The 13,295-nt window shown below is 43.9% G+C and overlaps 1 protein-coding gene across 9 annotated transcripts in view; it reads left to right on the top strand.

Moving 5' to 3' along the window:
• The window catches only part of otofa (otoferlin a), a 65,905-nt gene extending 53,908 nt beyond the window's left edge, over positions 1–11,997 (top strand). For 2 of the 9 annotated variants that reach the window (XM_035144755.2, XM_035144750.2), the window contains exons 26-47: positions 216–377; positions 776–847; positions 1,157–1,276; positions 1,365–1,526; positions 1,673–1,835; positions 2,315–2,481; positions 2,680–2,709; positions 2,811–2,948; positions 3,040–3,115; positions 4,133–4,278; positions 4,371–4,505; positions 4,595–4,732; positions 4,851–4,978; positions 5,130–5,300; positions 5,607–5,767; positions 5,992–6,134; positions 6,212–6,300; positions 6,564–6,662; positions 8,986–9,227; positions 9,364–9,542; positions 10,095–10,195; positions 11,814–11,997. In XM_035144755.2, the coding sequence (XP_035000646.1) occupies positions 216–377; positions 776–847; positions 1,157–1,276; positions 1,365–1,526; positions 1,673–1,835; positions 2,315–2,481; positions 2,680–2,709; positions 2,811–2,948; positions 3,040–3,115; positions 4,133–4,278; positions 4,371–4,505; positions 4,595–4,732; positions 4,851–4,978; positions 5,130–5,300; positions 5,607–5,767; positions 5,992–6,134; positions 6,212–6,300; positions 6,564–6,662; positions 8,986–9,227; positions 9,364–9,542; positions 10,095–10,195; positions 11,814–11,994 (3,003 nt within the window). In that variant the 3' untranslated portion in view covers positions 11,995–11,997. Of the gene's footprint in view, positions 1–215; positions 378–775; positions 848–1,156; positions 1,277–1,364; positions 1,527–1,672; positions 1,836–2,314; positions 2,482–2,679; positions 2,710–2,810; positions 2,949–3,039; positions 3,116–4,132; positions 4,279–4,370; positions 4,506–4,594; positions 4,733–4,850; positions 4,979–5,129; positions 5,301–5,606; positions 5,768–5,991; positions 6,135–6,211; positions 6,301–6,563; positions 6,663–6,859; positions 6,959–8,985; positions 9,228–9,363; positions 9,543–10,094; positions 10,196–10,644; positions 10,833–11,813 lie in introns of all 9 variants that reach the window. The other 7 variants (XM_035144754.2, XM_035144751.2, XM_035144756.2 and 4 more) reach the window with 7 other exon arrangements.
• Positions 11,998–13,295: the final 1,298 nt, after the last annotated feature.

Below are 13,295 nucleotides of genomic sequence, written 5' to 3'. Positions count from 1 at the left end.
TGTAATATTCACCCAATGTATTGGTTAGTTTGACATTGAGATTAGATTTTTCTGATTCACAAACATAATTTGATAAACTGCACTTCGACCACCCTGACCAATACTGACACCAAGTGGCCACTTTGCGCCCAGCACCTCTCTCACTCATGTCTAACTCCCTTCCCTTGTGCCCCCTGACTGTCTCGACTGCCCCCCTGTCACGATGTGGTGTTCAGGGCAAGGCAGAGTTCATAGGTAGGACGTTTGCGAAGCCCACCATCAAGATGTGTGACGAGCACTACGGCCCGCCGAGGTTCCCGCCGCAGCTGGAGTACTACCAGGTTTACAGAGGGAACTGCATCGCCGGGGAGCTCCTGGCTGCCTTTGAACTGCTGCAGGTACAGTAAGAAAGAACTCACATAAATAAACACGCACAAATGATCGAATTTCTTTGCATATGCATGCACACACAGAGGGCTTTTCCTTAAGAGATTGCATTTCACTACTTCATAGAAAGGTAGATAAACAATGGGGCGTGCTTTTCATAATGATGTGTAGCATGCAAAAAAACAAAAATAGGGCCTTCCTTGCTTTGTCTTGCAATCTTTTTCTCTCCATTTATAACTTATTTCTTGCTCTTTGCCGTTACCAGTTTGCCATACTCCTCTTTACTTGCTCTTTATTCTCACTCTACATTCCCTCCATCCCCCTCATCCCTTTCCATCCACTAACATGCTAATTCTTCCTTCTTTCGCCTTTACAATTTCCTTCCTGTGCCTCCTCCTGCTGCCTACAGATTCCTTTCGATGCGGAGGAGATCAGGCGAGCTCTCATCGCTGTCCATAACTTTGCTGTACCTCAAATAAAGGTGCTTTTTGCATTCTCTCTTTTCATCCCATCACATCTTTGGCTACTCTGTCGCAAGTGTTTGTACTGCAGTCTTTATTCTCTCTAATTTCTAACTCTGAAATTAACTTGTACTTTCTCTGCACCTCTTCAAAGTGGTCACATTGAGCAATGACAAAATGAATACAAATTATTAGGACTGTGGGGAAGATATTTGGTATGGTGCACATACCACAGTGCACCATACAAACATACACGTCACAATAAATGTCTCTTCTATCTGCTGCAACCTGGTGCCTGGTTTATATCCCCCTCACTCTTTCTGATACAGATTGGTCAAGGAGGCAGAGCAGACCTTCCTCCCCTTGAGGGCCCAACAGACTCAGAGCATGGGCCCATTCTTCCTGTGCCGTTGGGCATCAGACCCATCTTGAGCCGCTACCGCATTGAAGTGAGAATTTAATCCACCGACTCTTACGTTTTTATCTCTGAAGATGATCTTTCATCACCGCTGGACTCCTGTTTTTTCTGTTGTTCAGGTTTTGTTCTGGGGGTTAAGGGACCTTAAGAGGATTAATTTGGCTCAGGTGGATCGGCCTCGTGTGGATATAGAATGTGCAGGTAGAGGTGTTCAATCTGCCCTGATCCAGAACTACAAGAAAAACCCCAACTTCAGCACTTTGGTCAAATGGTTTGAGGTGGTGAGTGACTTTCATGTTTAGATTATTGAAAAGTTTGATTTTAGATTTGCATCCACGTCCATGAAACTCGACTTGAAATTCATCAGGTTATCTTTACTTTACTTGGAAGGTTCTAACATCTTAGCTGTTACTGTCTTCGTCCTCAGGACCTTCCAGAGAATGAGCTCCTGCACCCCCCTCTCAACATCCGGGTGGTGGACTGTCGAGCGTTTGGCCGATACATCCTGGTGGGGTCGCACGCTGTCAGCAGCCTGAGACGCTTCATCTACAGCGCCCCAGACAAGACCTCCAACAACTGGGCCACTGCAGGTGCTGACATTCAACCGAAAAAATATGAGTTAGCAAGGAGAACCTTTTGTTGTTCTCACAGCTGGAGTTTCCTTTTCCTCCTGAACAAACACATTGAATATTTAATGACAGTTGCCTTCAGTAATAACTTTCTTACCAGACGTGGGTAAAATAAGGTTTTCAAATCATTTTTTGATTTTGCTTTAACCTTTTTTGAAATGCCAGTTGGACCAGCCTCCAGACAGGTTTAGACAGTCACAGGATCCTGTATGTCAAGGAAGGTTAAAACAATCTTTTAAGAATCACATTTAAATCCTTCTGATCCAGTTCTCTGCTCACTAAAGAATGGACTTTCATTCTTTATTAACTTTGCTGATTTCTCTGCTTGCTTTTCCACTTTTTTCTGCCTCTCTCCATCTTCATCTTCTCTTGCATGTCCTTGGCTGTGCCTTCTGCTGCTTCCGCCTGTTGCTGTCTCTGCCCTGCGGCCTCACTTCCAGCTAAGCTAATGAACGGCTACATGGTCCTTGCAAATGGCGGCTCGCAGCCTCGCCCCTCACCCAGCATTTCCTCCCGCACCTTCTCTCGCCCCGCAGGTGACATCCTCGTCAACATGGACGGAGAACCTCTGGCCAGAAAGATGGACACATTCGTCAAGTTAGACGCCGTAAGCTTGTCTTTAAGATCATGTATAGTAAAGCACTGCCGGTTCATTTCTATAATAAACTGTGCATTTATATATGTAAATGTTGGAAGTTGTAGCAATGCTTTATGTCCAGTCCTCTTCACGTGTGCTACTCCTACCTGCATCATCCCTCGTGTGTATTAACCCTCGTGTTGTTTTATGTAATGCCCCCTATCATAGATGTCTGATGCTGTTGTAAAAGTTGACATGGTGAGTAATCGCTCCTATAGAAATTTGGCAATGTGCCCTCTGATGGCTCAGTGTGAATAAGAACTGAAGCTACTGGGAATCACTTGAGTGTTTTTTAACAGACTGAGGAGGAGAGCGACAAAGAGAAAAAGAAGAAGAAGAAGAAAAAGAAGGGAGGAGTCGAGGAAGAGGAAGAGACGGATGAGAGCGTGCTGGACTGGTGGTCCAAATATTTTGCCTCGATAGAGACGCTGAAGGAGGTGTGTCTGCTCTAGTCTAATCTCACAGGATCGACCTCGCTCATGAGGTTATTTCACAATTAAACCTTTTTGTTCTCGCTTGGTTTTCCAGACCCTCAGAGCTCAGGAGGCGGCTCAGGCGGAGGCGGAGGAGAGAGAGGACCTGGAGATAGCAGCAGAGGGGGCAGGTATTGAACTCCAGTGAATCAAACAGGCCGTCCGACAGTGTGCCTCTATGCCCGCTGCTTTGATGTCTGTTAAAGGGATATGTTGCCGGTATTGGATCTTAAATTGGGATTCAGCACGTGAACATGATCCAGAATTATTTGAATAGTTATTCTTATTGTTGTTATGTCTTTTGAATTGAAAATATTAGTAGTTAAACCTATGTCAGCCAAAGGATTGTGACAGTGAGGGAAATCTTGCAGGGTGGAGGAGGGTAGGAAGTTTTTTCTGGAGATGGACGATGTCAGCAGAAGTATTTATTCTCAATATCAGATGCATCAAGGAAAAGGAAGTTAACAGTTGATTTCTAGCAAAGAGTACGCAGAGGCTTCGTATGTGCTTCCTGTTCTTCGTCTCCATCATCCCATAAGTCCATCTTTTATTCACACTTTGGACTTTGGACTACGACACTATCACATTCATGACCATTTCCTCATTAGCATCACCTCCCAGCTCTGCATTACACATGAAAGTTGGCTGACACAGAATCACTGAATTAATCTTCTGCACTAACATCACTTCTATTACTAGAAAGCATTAATAATTTACTGTTGGACTGCAATTATAAAACTTCTTTGAAGGCGCTGCCTGTAGCATCAGAATAAACACGATTAAATTCAGTTGTAAAATGTAGCATAGACTGCGAAAAATTTAGAAGATGGTCGACATTAGTTTGTGGCAGGATGTCATCTCAGTGACAATCTTTGTCAGATGCAGTGATGGTTTATTGAAACATTTCAGATGTTTAAGATAGATTCAACAAGAATTTCACTCAAGGTTTTTGGTTCAGTTTTGTTTTTGACTTAATCTCCAAAATTATATCCAGGAGGCTGTAACACCCCTGACCAACCTGTCAGCTTTCATGTTAAGTGACGTGTGTAGTGACGTGTGTAGTGACGTGTGCGACCCTGCCGCCATTCCTCATGACTCCAACCCTACTTTGTCCACGTCCATCCCCACTCACCCACCCATCCAATCAGAAATCAAACCCGATGACCCTCTTCTGAAAGGCTCCAGGACAAAAGAGAAGAGCAAAGACAAGAAGAGCTCCAAGGACAAGAAGAAGAGTCATGCTGCGGACGGGACCGAGAAACGACCAGTGAAAGCGAGAGTGGACCAGCTGATGGCGAGTGTCATTCACTCAAACTTCACATACTTCAATCTTACCAGCGCACGCAGACGTATTCACACACTCTATGTGCTTGATGTCCCTTGCAGGTTTACAACAAGGAGCTGGAGAGTGAGTACAGCAACTTTGAAGACTGGCTTCACACTTTCAACCTGTACAGAGGTAAAGCCGGGGACGACGACGAGCAAGTTCTGGACGACGACAGGATTGTGGGCAGATTCAAGGTGAGAAAACAGTAAGAAGATAAAGAAGGCCTCAGACCGACAGACTGTGAAGAAGTTATAATCTCAGTCTGTTGTTTTCACCGACCCAGGGATCCCTGTGTATGTACAAGCTGCCTCTGTCGGAGGAGATCACCAGAGAGGCAGGATTTGATCCTAACATGGGAATGTTCCAGAGCATTCCGCATAACGATCCAATCAACGTCCTCGTCCGTGTCTACGTGGTCAGGGTGAGTTGCCGTATATCAATTTTTAACAGTTAAATTAAAGGTATACATCATCATTTATAGAATCGGGTAAATATTCTCTCTTTTCAGTTTCTTTGTTCAATCCTGTTTTTCTCCTCAGGCTACCGATCTTCATCCTGCTGATATCAACGGGAAGGCTGATCCGTACGTTGTCATCAAACTGGGCAAGTCAGAGGTCAAAGACAAAGAGAACTACATCTCCAAACAGCTCAATCCTGTGTTTGGCAAGTGAGTGGACAAAACGCTATTTCTCTCTCTGTGTTGTCAAGTTTTGTCATTTCTGTGCAGCAGCATTTTGAAACCAGAATCTGATTCCTTCATGTTTGAATTCTCCTCTCACTTTGTTCATCCATCCCTCCTTCCATTTATCCCTGTTCAGATCATTTGAAATCGAGGCCACCTTCCCCATGGAGTCCATGCTGACGGTGTCTGTGTACGACTGGGACCTGGTCGGCACTGACGACCTGATCGGAGAGACGAAAATCGACCTGGAGAATCGTTTCTACAGCAAATACAGAGCCACCTGCGGCATTTCATCCAACTTCTCTCTGTGAGCATCAGTGTGTCTTATGTCTTTTAAAGGGCTCATAATTTAACACACAGCAAATACAAAGATAAGAAATAAAAGCAAATCATAGGAGAAAAAAATCACATTTTCTTTAGTTTCTTGGAAGTTTAAGGGTAAAAATTCTCAACACTTGTCTTAGCATTTTGTAAAATCATGAAGGTGACAGTTTTGTGGGAGTTTTCTGTAAACAAGGCTTGAGATTGTCCTTGGATTATTATGGATATTAGTATAAAAGTCATTTTCTGACCACTGAGACTCAGTAACATCCTTGTTATGTATTGATGTTAGGCACGGATACAATGTGTGGCGGGACCCTCTGAAGCCCAGTCAGATCCTGGCCAAGCTCTGTAAGGAAGGCAAGATCGATGGACCTCATTACGGACCTGGAGGCAAAGTCAAGGTGGCGAGTCGAATATTCATGGGACCAACGGAGATAGAAAATGAGAATGGTACAGCTGCATACATTATACTTAAAAATATCAGTTTTACTGTCAAATTCCGTCATCGTGGAGGCTTCATGTCAACTTTTTGGGAAATGTAAACATTACATTTCACATATTCTTTGTTAGTTTTCTCCCTAGATTTTCCATTCCAGTATTTGGATGTTTTGATTTCTGTTTCTCTCCTTCCTCCTCCTCCTCCTCCTCCTCCTTCATTGGTATCGATCCCTCAGGTTTGAAGAAGCAGACCGAGGAGCATTTGGCCCTGACAGTGCTGAACCACTGGGAGGAGATCCCGAGAGTGGGCTGCAAACTCGTCCCCGAGCACGTGGAGACCAGACCCCTGCTGAACCCGGACAAGCCCGGCATCGAACAGGTAGGAGAGAAGCACGCTGGTCATAAAAAAGATTAAAGCGACGATTACACTGTGTTGTTTTCTGTGTGTTTCTACAGGGCCGTATCGAGATGTGGGTCGATATGTTTCCTATGGACATGCCGGCTCCTGGACCTGCGATTGACATAGCGCCACGGAAACCAAAGAGGTACAGCTGAAGCAAATGTCAGGAGCAAATCAGTGTTCTGATAATGAGAAAAGCACAAATCAGTGCATTTTAAATGAGAAATCTGTTAATTACTCTGCAAAGTGTGTAAATTTCTTTAGTTTTTCCAACAGAAATTGTAGTTTTATCCCCAGGTTGAATTATGGTGAGTCTGTTTGACGACTTAGCTCTTTTCATTTACTGTCAAATATACAGTTAGTCCAATTATATATGTGTGTATGTGTCCTTCCTCCCCCCCTTACCAGATATGAGCTCAGGGTGATTATTTGGAATACAGACGAAGTAATACTGGAGGACGATGATTACTTCACTGGGGAAAAGTCCAGTGACATATTTGTCAGGGGGTAGGTACAGCGGGTCGCGGCAGCCAAGCCTCGTCCCGTGGGTGTGAGCTGTGTGGATTTTTTTTTTGCTGTTAACCATCTTTTTTTTTGTTTTCCATTTTTTCTGTGTGCGTGTTTGTGGTGTGTCCTCGTCTGTCTGTCTGTCTGTGTCTGTCGTCCTCTCTCTCTTCTCTGGTCAATGCTCTGCTGGTGTCCAGCTTTGAGCTTCGTGTTGTTATTTGGAACACTGATGACGTAATTCTAGAGGACGATGCTTTCATGACAGGAGAGAAGATGTCTGACATCTATGTCAGGGGGTAAACACACGATCCCATCGCATGGCTCGTATTACGTCCTCCCTTCTTTCCCTCCCCCTGAAGCCCTTCAATCATTTCTTTATCATCTTTTCCCCTGTTTTATCTCGTCACGTCGCACGCTACCTGGCTTGTCTCACACTCTCCTATCAGCACGCTGTAATCTAATGACGAATGGAAAATTTGCACAGTAAGGACCAAACCACATAAACCACAAATTTTAAGAACTCTGACTGACAAGTCTAATCTAAGTCAAATCACCAAAACTAGAATGGAACTCAGTAGAGAGCGAACCAAGGCCCAACATGTCCCCTAAATCAAACTGCATCAAATTCCACACACTTAAAGATAAGTAGATTGTTTTCATCAAGATCCATGAATTATTCCCAAGCAGATACACATACACATCCAGCAGATACAGAGAAATATCAGAATTCACTTTTGAGTTGTGTTTCTGGTGGTCCTGATTAATTTTAGTCCCAATTTTCACTCCATTTTTGCTCCATCAACTCTTGAGGGAAATGTCTTAAAAGGTGCTACAAAGCTCCATGAAGGAAAGGGAAACTGAGTCTGTGGGTTCATCTCTACGAGCAGCACGTGTTCACATCACAATTAGTCTTATAATCCACTGTTGATATAAAAACGATCACATGTAATACCATATTAATAAATGATATCTCCGCCAAGGCCCAACACTCCCCTCAAGTTCAATCAAGCTCCACCAAATTTCCCCAAATCAGTCCCTTAAACATGCCTGATTGTTTTCATCAAGATCCAAGAATGTAGAAATACACCCTATCTCACAATGTTAAGGAAAGTGAGAAAAAAAAAATCCGGAAACAAAACAAACAGGGGTGAAAACACACTCTCCTCGGCGGAGGTAATGAAATAATCCTTGTGGTTTGGTCCTGTACTGCAGTTGCTACCAGTAAATACTTTAAAAACAGATGTTTTGTCAGATGTTGTAAATTAAAAAAACTGATTGCATGGAAGAATACTGAACAACGTGCACGCCTGTATGACAGAGCTCCAGTGTTTTTAACAACACTGTCATTCTGCAGCCTGGGTATGTGATTATTATTTGAAGGTAATGACGTTGGTATATTTTCGTGGGGCCACTTCACTCCTGCATCTCGTAACCAGACTCACTCTTCCCTCAGCCCACGTGGTGTCACCTGTGGATGTGTCGCCTCGGACGTTACTGTAGCAAACAGGGTGGCGTCTTCAAACAACCCTAAACGCCTGGAGGAAGTATTTTAGGAATCAAATGTGCTGTAGATTGTCGCGGCTGATCCAAAACGTCCAGCGGTAAAGGTAGAAGAGCTGGGGTTTGTTTCAAATGGATCCAGTGCAGTGATACAGTAGTGACGACCGTTCATTCGGACGAGCTCAGGCGTGTGTCGGTGACATTGTGTCCTCACTGCAGCCTAAAGTCTGCGAGGGCATCTCAGTTTCCAAACCATGGCACATTCTTTCATGTTTTTCCCAGTATTGATTTCAGGCTGACGATTATCTTTAGTCAGTTTTCAGGATTTGAGAACTGGGAGGGCAGCTTTCCTCCTGCTCCTCGCCAGCCTCACTCCACTGTTGATGAAGGAGCTCCAGTGGAACTAACCTCGTAGCCTTTTATCGGATCAATTTCGCTAATGACATTTCTGCAAGCTTTGTGTTTGCATGGCTTAAAAAAATCATGTGACGCTCCAACATCTAATCAGATTTGATGTCTTGTTCAAGTTCATTTATCGTAATATCACACACACACACACACACACACACACACACACACACACATTTATTAATCTGATTTGCTGTTGGAAAGTCACATGATGTGTTTTGATTTTGACCTATTAGCATCATCTCTCTTGTTCTATTAAATTAACCAAATTAATACACAGCAACTGACAGACCAGTGCAATTTCCTACATATCAGACATTATAAGTGCATGACTGAAGATTTCAATCTATCACTCATTTTAACAATCCCCGATCCTAAAGTTCAGCTCTGATCTCTGTGACTCCGTGACCCGCAGGTGGCTGAAGGGGCAGCAGGAGGACAAGCAGGACACAGACGTGCACTATCACTCGCTGACCGGCGAGGGCAACTTCAACTGGCGCTTCGTCTACCCCTTCGATTACCTCATGGCTGAGGAGAAGATCGTCATCTCTAAGAAAGAGTCCATGTTCTCCTGGGACGAGACCGAATACAAGATCCCCCCTCGCCTCACGCTGCAGGTGTGGGACGCCGACCACTTCTCTGCAGATGACTTCCTGGGTGAGGACTGATGGGAGCAGTTGCGCCTCCTCTGTCTTTTACTGCTTGTTGTCAGCAGAGTTTTCCATCTGCTGAACTATAAAGAAAGTATCATCGCTCTTACCGTCTGACTGCTTCATTCATCACCACTCTCCAGGTGCAATTGAGCTGGACCTGAACCGGTTCCCCCGCGGCGCCAAGACGGCCAAGCAGTGCTCGCTGGACATGATCCGAAATGAGCAGGAGCTTCCCACCATCTCCATCTTCAAACAGAAGAGAGTGAAAGGCTGGTGGCCATTCGTGGCCCGTGATGAGAACGATGAGATGGAGCTGACGGTGCGTCATGAGATAATTATAAACGCTTATGACTCTCTGTAAAAAACAACAGTTAAAGAGGCACTGAAGGGAGTAAAAGATGAAGTAAAATCAGCCGAATCAAGAAGAACGTAGGTAAAGAAGGAATCAACGAGAACATGATACACAAAATACACGACTAAAACACTAATAACAGTAAATTCTATGCAAATATTTCTGTCCACACCTGAAACTTTCTAAAACAGTGCCGTGTGTATCTTAATCCAGTTGTTCCAAGCTAAATTCTTTCTTGTTACTTAAAATAATGTTTATTCTTTTCATTCTTTTCTTGTAAAATACTGCAAACTTCTAGTTTTCTATTAAAATCCTTCAAATAAAAACATTGTAAAGGAAATTTTTAGTTTAACTACAAACTATCACAGAAAGGCCTTAAAGCAACAACTTTCCCTCAAAGTAACGTTTTGATGTTACACTGACTTGTAACAGGGAGGACGGTTCCTCTTTCGTTCCCACCCTGGGGACACTGAGTGAGAGAAGCGGTGCCTGTGACTAACGTCATCGCTGTCGTTTCAGGGTAAAGTTGAAGCCGAGCTTCACCTGGTGACTGCGGAAGAAGCAGAGAAAAGTCCTGTGGGACTTGGCCGAAATGAGCCGGATCCACTGGAGAAACCAAAGTAAGATACCGACACATATTTAATGAAAAAACAACACGTTTAGAATCAGTCTGTCATAAACACTCATACGATTGCATGTGTTACGTCACGATTAAGCCCTGACCAGGGTTGTGTGGATCAGAATCAGGCACAGACATTAAGACTTGAATCATTCGTACAGTGCAAAAAGCAGTGTTATCAAAAACAGTCCTGACTTGATACAGTTTGATTTGGTCTCGTTTGACCGCGACACTTCTTTCTGCTCTGTCAAACAGTCAGTGTTACACTTTCACTCTCTCTCCTCCGACCATCTCTTCAACTGTCTCCCTCTGTCTCTCCCCCTCCTCTCGTACCTCCCCTCCTCCTCTCTGTGTGTGTGTGACTCCTCCTCCTTGTCGCCCCCTTTCTCCCCGTTTTTTGCCCCCACACCTGAATTCCTCTCCTCCTGCGCTCCCTCCTTTGTGAAAAAGTCGCCCGGACACCAGTCTAATGTGGTTTCTGACTCCCCTGAAGTCCATTCGTTACTTCATCTGGCACAACTACCGCTGGCTGATCCTCAAGGCCCTGGGGCTGATGCTGCTGCTGCTCATGCTGGGCCTCTTCCTCTACTCTGTCCCTGGCTACCTGGTGAAGAAGATGCTGGGGGCCTGACGCGCTGGTAGCCTCCGCCCCCTCCTCACTCTCTCTGCTTCTCTATTTGACCCCTCGCTTCCTGGATTCTCCGGTCCTACCTGTGGCACCTTCTCCTCTGTGCCGCCAAACTCTCTCTCTCTTTGACTTGTGTCTTTCTTCTCTGTCCTCCGCTGTCGTAGCAGTAGAATTGTCTCCTCTGTGTCGTGTCTTGCAGATGTCATTCACCACAAAGTGCCATCACACATCCCATAAGTGACCAACTGTCCAGACCCTCCTTATAGTTGAAATCATACAGGAGCATGAACAGGTTATATTTCATATTTTAAATATGATTATAACCAGAATAGCATTTTGGAATAATATTTCCCAATAATTTCTTGACATTTTCTTGGAAAGAATCTTCTAATTTTGCTCTAAACATGGGAAACCCCAGTGAATATTTACCACTTGTATAAATTAATAAGTGAATGTATTCCTTTTGTATTCTGGTTTATTTGTTGTTTGGAGACATATTCATCTCAGCTCATCTGAATAGAAATACTTACCAGATTATACGATTCTTTTCAAGACACATTTTAAGAGATTAATGGGAAAAAAACTGGACCCACAAAATGAAAAAAACAAAAAACATTTTTTTTTGTGTTATTGACAATGAAATGTTCAATTCCCTCGAGGCATGGGAACTGTTTGGAGCTGTTGGTCGATCATTCATCCATTTGATCAACACTCTCATTGTGCACTTGTTTCTAATGTGAAGCTTCTCCTCTGTGGTGTGATCTCTGCGTCCTCGGAAATGTGAGCATGCTGTTTTAAAACTGACTCATGAATGCAACGTGGCGTGCTTACCACTAATGTGAGCTTTCTCTCTCTCTCCCACTCTCTTTTACTTTCATCCCATTCCTCTCTCCCTGTCCTACATCCCCCCCCCCCCGCACCACGTCTGCACCACATTGGCCACTCTCCTCCTCTTTAACCTCCACCAAACCCTCCCCCCACTTCCCTCCAGCCGCCCAGACACCACCTTCCTGTGGTTCCTGAGCCCGCTGAAAGCCATCCGCTACCTGGTGTGCAACCGCTACAAGTGGCTGATCATCAAGATCGTGCTGGCCCTGCTGCTGCTCATCATGCTGGGCCTCTTCCTCTACAGCATGCCGGGCTACCTTGTCAAGAAGCTGCTGGGGGCCTGAGAGGGCTGCTGGGAGGACAGGGAGGGCGGGTGGCGGGCCGGATGGGGCGAGGAATGAGGGGGTGGTGGGGGGGGGGAGCACAGAGGGAGTACGAGGAGTTTCTCTCGGTCTCAGAAAAAAAGGCACTTTGGTCGTCCTGTCTATTATTTCTCCTCTGATCCGTTCTGATCTTCCTGTACAGCTCGCCACCTAAGACTACGCCCCCTCCTGGAAGTCACGAGAAGCGCTAACACTCTCATCCTTTTCGGCAGCGACATAACGCTTCAGCATCTCCACTCCATCTTTGAACTGACCACAGCGCAGTCACATGACACAAATGAACCCCTGATCTGACCAAAACTTCCTGTTTTCAACGTCACCTGACAATGAATGTTTCTTTATCCGTTTATACAGCTTTTAATTTAATTATTTACTTATTTATTTATTTATTTATTAGGCTAAATCTGAGTGTTGGGTTCGTGGTCAGGCAAATGCATGGACGTACATTACAAGTGATGCTGTAACATCTCCCATTACCGCTACAGTTTCGGCTATTGATCTAGGTTAATAGGGAACAAGTATTTATTGTTAACACTTTGCTTTGAGTGCCCGTATTTAGTCGTTATGAGAACTATATAAACATTTAATAAACAGTTTACACGTTATAATGTAGTTGAGGCACATAAGGATAAAAATGTACATTATTTTTCTTGTAAAGACATATTTTATCTGTTTTAATATGTCGTCAACGTCCACTCATGTTTGCCCACAAACACTTAAATCTACATTATACTGTTATAGACTAATAATGTTCAGATTAAACTTATAAATGCTAAATGTGGGTGCTGAAACAAAGTGTTGCTGTTTTTTTAAAAACTATTATAGCTCTTGCAGTCTTTGCACACTTCAAAAATAATAATGAAGAAACAAAACATAAAGATGTCTATTTTCCTAATGAAGTTCAACGAGACACAGAACAAGATGACTTCCAAATGAAAAACTAATAACGAAGCGATGAGTGAGCTTTCTACGTGGTTTAGTTCAACTGTTGATATTGAAGCACTTGCATCAAAGCAATTAGGCAAACTTTGGTCGAACGGCTTTTGCAAATAATTTGAAGAACAATTTCTTTAATTCCATTTATTTAACACGTGGACTGTACAAGCACAGTTCAGCCGATTCTCCCAGAATGCCCTGTGCTTTGTGAAAATCCTCACAGGACAATACAACAAATTTAAAGCAAATCAAATGCAACAAATACTTCGGGGTTTCTACCTAAATGTAGAACTACACTGTTTGTCGACGTGCATGCATCATTTTGA

This window comes from Hippoglossus stenolepis, chromosome 20, assembly GCF_022539355.2.
Source record: "Hippoglossus stenolepis isolate QCI-W04-F060 chromosome 20, HSTE1.2, whole genome shotgun sequence".
In the NCBI taxonomy this organism is placed as follows: domain Eukaryota; kingdom Metazoa; phylum Chordata; class Actinopteri; order Pleuronectiformes; family Pleuronectidae; genus Hippoglossus; species Hippoglossus stenolepis.
This window is presented reverse-complemented; position numbering and strand designations above follow the sequence as displayed.